At 31.8% G+C, this 7,273-nt stretch overlaps 1 protein-coding gene across 1 annotated transcript; it reads left to right on the top strand.

The window, feature by feature from the left end:
- On the top strand, positions 217-2,233 carry LOC18601882 (protein C2-DOMAIN ABA-RELATED 1). The gene is made up of 3 exons (XM_007032972.2): positions 217-710; positions 1,528-1,623; positions 1,752-2,233. The coding sequence occupies exons 1-3, from the start codon at positions 600-602 to the stop codon at positions 2,040-2,042; spliced, it is 498 nt and encodes a 165-aa protein (XP_007033034.2). The 5' UTR covers positions 217-599; the 3' UTR covers positions 2,043-2,233.

Raw genomic sequence — 7,273 nt, forward strand, 5'->3', positions numbered from 1 at the left:
TTCTGAAATAGGCAGGCTAAAAATTTAATGCCACTAGTTCTTGAAAGGGCGTCAAAAAGATTCAGCCGCCACCAAGAATAACCTCAGTCAGTTAAGAACGCGCCACGTTTCGTTTTCAAGCGGCCGGGTCAAAATTGATGTCCTAACCCTAAGCCTCCTAATCGATTCATCGTACCATGTTACCAGAATCCCCGACCCGACCTAATTACCCGGCTTCATGTTCTTTAATTCTTCCCCACAACCACGTCAAACAATGTCTCATTTTTCTTTTTTCTAATTTTTAATGTCCTCCTTAATTAATCCCACGGATAGATTGAAAACTTCCGCACATAGCGCATGATTAGTTGCCATTTTATAATAAAACCAAAGATCGATTTCTCAGTCCTTTCAATAATAATTTTTTATTTATTATCTAATTTGATATGACACGGCCTTCCAAGTTTTGGCTTTGGCTCCTAGATAAATATCAAGCATTGTGGTAGGCCTTCATATCATAAATTGGCAGCCACCAGACAGGTACCCCCACTTCACCAGTATACAAAAACCATACCAAAAAAAGAGAGTTGGCCTAAAATTTCTGCAAAGGATTGTGATCAGAGATGGAGGATTTGATGGGATTGTTGAGAATTCATGTGCAGAGAGGGGTGAATCTTGCTGTGAGAGATGTTGTAAGCAGTGACCCTTACGTTGTTGTCAGGATGGGAAAACAGGTAATTAAGCAATTTTTTTTACTTTTTCAGTTTTTTAGTTTATCGGTTTCTGAGTTTCACTTGGTTTTTGGAGCATTTTAGGTTATGGGTTTTGTCTGTTTTTGATGGATTTGGTCCCTTGTTTTTTGAGAGTTTCAGTTCAGACAGCAGTCAGCAACAAAACTGACATCCCTTTGTTCTGTGTTAGAACTTTGAAAGACAGAATTTTTCAACAAGAGAACATAAATCTTACATAAATTCTTGGTTTTGTTTTTGGTTTCAACTGTCTGGGTCAGTTTGGTCTTTGGAGTTTCAGATTAGCCAGATACACAATTATTGCCATCATTTTGTTCTGTGTTAGAATGACAATAGATTCTTGCTTCCGTTTTTGGTTTCAACTGTTTCCTGTCCAGCGTTTTTAAATTCCTTTCTTCAAATTGTTAACTTGTTCCTCTTCGTTTCTCTACAACTTTCTCCTAAAACAGTGAATAAACATCTAGACCGGATCGGCAAACCTCTTAACTCAAAACTGAATTCCTAGACTAGATGGTATTCTTCACCAAGGTTCCTGATTTATAAGACTATCTTTTCCCATGGATATCAAAGCTTCAATTAACAGTAACCCGGAAAAAAGGGTGTCTAGTTTTCGCTCTTTCGGCACAGCTTTTCAAACTGGTTGTGCGTCTATTCATGCGTTGTGCAACCACTTGATGCGAGTCAAAGTCGACTGCCTATTCACTTAGGTCCCTCATGTCCTGAAAGACACATAATTTGTCACTCAATCTTTCCCATCTAAGCTTTCAAGATACTGAACTCTTTTGGAATTCAATCTGTGCAGAAATTAAAGACTCGTGTCATAAAGAAGAATATCAATCCAGAGTGGAATGATGATTTAACTCTTTCTATTGCAGACCCCAGTCTTCCAGTTAAGCTTGTAAGTTTTTTATCCATTGAAGGTTTTTTCCTATGAATTTTTTTTCGTGATTGAAAAATTCTAGCTTAGCAGATTTTTTTCCAAACTTAACTTCTGATGAGATGAATTTCTTTCAAACGTAATCGCAGGCAGTATATGATAAAGACACATTCAGTTTCGATGATAAAATGGGGGATGCAGAATTTGAAATTGGTCCATTTATAGAAGCTGTAAAGATGCACTTGGAAGGTCTCCCGAGTGGAACTGTAATCAAGAAAATACAGCCGAGCAGGCAAAACTGTCTATCCGAAGACAGTTGCATTATTTGGAGCAATGACAAAGTTGTTCAAAACATGTTCTTGAGGCTGAGAAATGTGGAGAGTGGTGAAGTTGAGCTTCAACTGCAATGGATCCATGTTCCTGGTTCCCGAGGACTTTAAATAATTACTTGATTAATTTCAGTTGTTTTATATTTTCTTCCTTGTACAAAGCCCAAGCGAGTGTGCATGGTAGATTTTCAGAGTGTCATAACGTGGCACCATATATGGGAGAGTTTCTTCTCTGTTCATATATTCCAGAAACAGGGTGATAATTATATATATTTACTTATTTAGCTGAATTTGTTGTCCTACTGTATGCTCTTATCTTTCATTTTGCTAGAGTCGAATGAATGATTATGCAAATTAAACTCAAAATTTACAAAATGAAGAAATAATTTCTCAAAAGAGAGAACTATATATTTCTTGATTATTGTTTTGCTTAACATTCAAGTCGGGTGGCAGTGTAGTTAATTGGAAAGAACAGAACTGAGGTCTTAACTGAGAAAAGGAAAAAGCCAAAAGAAAAAAAATTCATGTTAACAAGAAGTCACTACAAAAAAGTTTTGAAGTGTAGTTGAATCCCACGTACGAGTATTTCATTAGAACTAATTTTATTATTAAATTTATTTTAAATTGTATTTAAAATTTAATATAAAATATTTGATTTAATAATAAATATTGGTATACACTTCGGATCTCACTTTGGCCATCAAAATAAATTTTTAATTTATAGTCACAGAAGTTTGTGTTTTTATTTTACTAGGAATTGTTTGATTTAGCAAAACATGGCATTTAAGTCTTGACAAGGTAGGTACAGTTGAGAAGGTACACTTGTATGTAGGGGCATTAGCTAATTTTTGTTGGGGACCAAGCGTAGAAGAATGATAGTGAAAAATTTTTAAAATTAATATAATAAATTTAATCAACAATCAAAAGATTGATAATAGAAATATAAGATTATAATGTGAAAAACATAAATAATTAAATATGGTATATAAGATTAATAATTTCTTCTTATATAATTAAAATTATTTAAAAATTAGATAATTTTATTTTAATTAAATATAAAATATAAAGTACGTTAAAAAATATATGCAAGTTAATTTTCTCTTACATAATTAGGATTAATAAAAAAAAAATAATGTATTGATGAAATTTTAAGTAACAATGTAATACTATAACTGAAATTTGAGAACTACATAATAATTTATTAATTTTTACAGATTAAAATCATGAAAAATAAAACTATGAATATAAAAAAGAACATGATAAGTAGAAAATAGATACCACATATGACATAACAAAAAAGAAAAAAAATATAGTGGATGATTTGTAGAAATTTGAGAAAGAAAATCTATAAAAACTTAAAACAAATGAATAAATAGAATAAAAATTAAAAAAATAATAATAATTGAAAGAAAAAAATAAAAAAAATAAAAATTAAGTGAAACATATGAAATTATTTTATTATTTTTTATTTATATTAATTATTAAATAAAAAATTATTGTGAGAGGATCATTTGGAGAATATATAAAAAATTTTTAAAATTTTAGAGAGACCATACCCCGTCACTTAAGGAGGCTCCGCCCCTGCTTGTATGGTCTGGTTCCCTAGTTTATCTGCTATTGACTATGGGGTGAATGAAAATGTGAGAAAGGGTGGGTCTTAAGGAGGTGGGACATAGTCGGAAATTGAAACATAGATTGAATTGGGCTAAGGCCCCGTTGCCTCTTCAAGAACTTTGCTTTGCTCTGATTTGTGGATAAAGTCCATTATTGGCTTTAAGAATGCGGTAAAGATGGTTTGAGGGCTTATTGGCTTTGGGTCCATATCACTTGGTTTTAAGCACGTCACTGCGGATGTGACATCAATTCTTGTGGTTCGCATGGATTCAAAGACCCTGGATTACACGTGCAAAACAAAGTGAGGGTTGCTAGCACGGACTTCGGTTAACCTCCCTCTAAATGGCATTTCCAATCTCAAATCATTTCGGATTGTAAGTTGAATGGACCTAGATGAATTTTTTTTCCCTTTTCGACAGAAAACTTGCTTTTATGAAACATCTTTCGTGTTCTAAGCGTATTTGCAACAATCATATAATAATTTCTTTATTCTCGTTTAATTACACGTTTTAAAACCTTTAAGAACAAGAGAAGTTTTATGTTTTGTTTTGTTTTTTAATTTACAGAAAAATTGACTTCCTTGGTTGGAAAAAATTTTGTAGGTAAGTTTATTATATAAAGATAGAGAGATATGATATCTCTCTGTATCTTAATTATTACATAAATAATCTTGATTTAAATTTAAATTAATTAAATTTGAATTTATTATATCTTATTTCAATTATTAGAATAATAATTTAATAAATATATTTTCTATTTGCTTAATTAAAAAATATCATAACAATATCTAAAATTAGTTTAATTAAATATTTGTTAATTATTCATAAATAATTAACATAATTGCATGCCATGTGAACAAATCATATCTAAATCCAACATCTCCCACTTGCGCACATTGACATCAACGTGTACAACTCTCAATCTAACTCATCCTCCATCCATTGTTATAGAGAGAAAATAGAATGTGTGACCAACAAGAAAAGGTGCCAGTGAGCTATGAGATACTAAGTTACCATTTTACTAACGTAGCTCAAGTTCTCGTTATACACCAAATCATCTTAATCATATAAGATTTTGCATTTTTGATTCCTTATACACGTAAAAGTTATGTAGAATCTCTTTATACATCTAACTCATGCTTATATCAAACAACTAATGTTTTATAACTGCTTGAGTAATGCGTTACAGATCACGAATGTGTGTTATTCAATACCTTTTCCTTGGATACTCATGCGCCAATTCATTATGATCTAATTGCTTTTAGAGCCATGTTCCGTTAGATCACATGCTAAAGTAGCAACACCAAATCTCAACTTCATATCATAGATCCAAGTCTAAAAAGGTATGGGATTTAGACTACGTAAGTCCTTAGGGCTCACATAGTGATAAAGTAAGGATTTAAGGATTTATTCAATTAATCTTTTCCATTAGTTGACTAATAGCACATACAATATGAAATGTATGCTATGGTAGATCTTCCACTTAGTATTTGATATGTTAAAAACCACGATACAAATCTCAGCCTAATCCTTACAAAATGTATTAACTTGAATCCCCTAAGATTCAAATTTGGTTCTTACTAACTTCATGGAGTATGGGTAATCTCCATGCTTGACTCCTATGAGTCTCATCTTGACTTTAAGTCAAGGTTACATTACTAACATCGTTGTTCACAACTCATGTGACAAGGAGATTAGAAATCGCTTGGTACCTTGTGATCGTTTAAGTCTCATCCCACACACTATCACAATGTTGAGGTGATTATCTTATGTGAAAGGGATAATCTATAAAGCCAGGAGACATTCTCATATATGCGTTTTAATCAATTAACAACAATTGGTCTAATAAGTCAACATAAACTTAATTTATTAATTATTCAAAAAATAATAATTTAATAATATCGAATATGTAGTAACCCCAAACCCCTATTATGTTTCTAAAAAGCATTTCTAGCAATAAGTTTAGTAAATGGGTCAAATAACATATTAGTTATGGAAATATACTTCAATACAACAAGACCTTATGCAAAGATGTCACAAATGCAGTGATAATGAGTATCAACGTGTTTGGTTTTCCATGGTATTTAGATCCTTTGTATAAACTATGACAATTTTGTTATCACAATAAAATAGCTTCATGAACATGCTCAATAAAGTTCAAGCTTTACAAAAATCTCCTTAACCAAACTATCTCAACTACAACACAACATGATACGTACTCTGCTCTCATATTATAAAGAGTAGTATAGAATTGCTTTTGCTGCTCCAAGAGAGAGCTTCACTTTCAAGTATAAAAGTGTATCTTGAAGTGGACTTTCGCTCATCTTTATCATTGGTCTGATCAACATCATTATATCCAACCAATTTAAACTTTCACCTTGATATCACAAAGCTAAATTAGTGGTTCCTCTTAAGTATCATAGTATCCTTTTGCCTACAACCCAATGGGTAATCTCGAGATTCATTTGGTACTTATTGACTATACTAACCTCAAAGCATATGTGAAATACCCCATACTTTGATATGGTGATAAATAAAGTTGATCGAATACAAATTGAGGTCAATTAAAACGTTTAAAAGTGATAAGAGACGAAAGGAGTAGTTTAGGATAAAATATTTCGCAAATGAGAAAATAACAATAAAATAATAATAATTTTATCGGGGGAGAATTTGTGAGATAAAAGGCGATTCAGAAGTCAAGTGAGGCATAATAAGGTATTTCAGGTACCAAGGAGACAAAATAAAATTCTTAGAATAAAATAATATTTTATTAATGAAATAATATTAAAATATTAACATTTAGCCGGATGTCGAAGTCAATCAAGAAGAAAGATCATATAGTTGATCCAAGTGGGGGAGAAGATGACAAGCCCGACTCTATAAAAATATTTATCATGACATACATGTGATGGATAGCATGTTTGCATGCTAGGAGAGTCCCGAAAAATTTACAAAAGTCGGTATTGTACCTAGAGGTACAATAAAGTTGATTTAAGCCTCGAACTAGATCAAATAGAGAATTTACGATGAAATTAAGAATTTTAAAGTCCTAGAATGGTTTAATATGGTGATTTGGAGTTCGAGGATCAATTTGGAGTCAAACCGAAATTTTCGTTATCTAGGGGTAAAATGGTCATTTGCCACCTGGGGACAAAATGAGAATTTTAGAAAAGATTTTTTTGACCCCATTTGACTTATTGGAGTATAATTTGACTTATTGGAGTAAGATTTGAGGTTTAGAAGTGAAAAATTTTAATTTCGGTATAATTTGGAGTAAAAGGGTAAAATGGTAATTTTACCACCCCAAGGGCAAAATTGTAATTTTCCACCACCAGGACATTTTTTCAGCACATGGTCTTCCTTTATCCTCATTTTGACCATTGACTAATTGTGTGGTGGAGATAAAAAGGATTAAAATTTTTAAAATTTTAAAAACGGGCCAATGACATGATGCCACATGTCATGCCTTTATTAGTTTATTATTTTCCTTTTTAAAAGGCACAAAAATCAGCTCATCTTCCACCCCATGGCCGGCCAAACCAGCAAAAAGAGAGAGAAAATAAAAACAAAACCCTAGAGAGAGAAAATCAAAGAAAAAATATGAATTTTCAAGGAAATTAAGTGAAAAAGGTGAGATTTTTTCTATTAAGCTTGAGTTTTCTTATTCCCAAGCATTTCTCTTTATTTTTCATGATTAAATTACATGTTTTCATGATGAATTCAATTATG

The sequence above is a fragment of the Theobroma cacao genome, chromosome 4, assembly GCF_000208745.1.
Source record: "Theobroma cacao cultivar B97-61/B2 chromosome 4, Criollo_cocoa_genome_V2, whole genome shotgun sequence".
In the NCBI taxonomy this organism is placed as follows: domain Eukaryota; kingdom Viridiplantae; phylum Streptophyta; class Magnoliopsida; order Malvales; family Malvaceae; genus Theobroma; species Theobroma cacao.

Bases quoted from the DNA above. Each gene is read 5' to 3' on its own strand.
- LOC18601882 (XM_007032972.2), top strand. From the start codon at position 600: ATGGAGGATTTGATGGGATTGTTGAGAATTCATGTGCAGAGAGGGGTG. The intron at 711-1,527 runs GTAATTAAGCAA...CAATCTGTGCAG, and splicing joins TTGTCAGGATGGGAAAACAG to AAATTAAAGACTCGTGTCAT. The intron at 1,624-1,751 runs GTAAGTTTTTTA...ACGTAATCGCAG, and splicing joins CCAGTCTTCCAGTTAAGCTT to GCAGTATATGATAAAGACAC.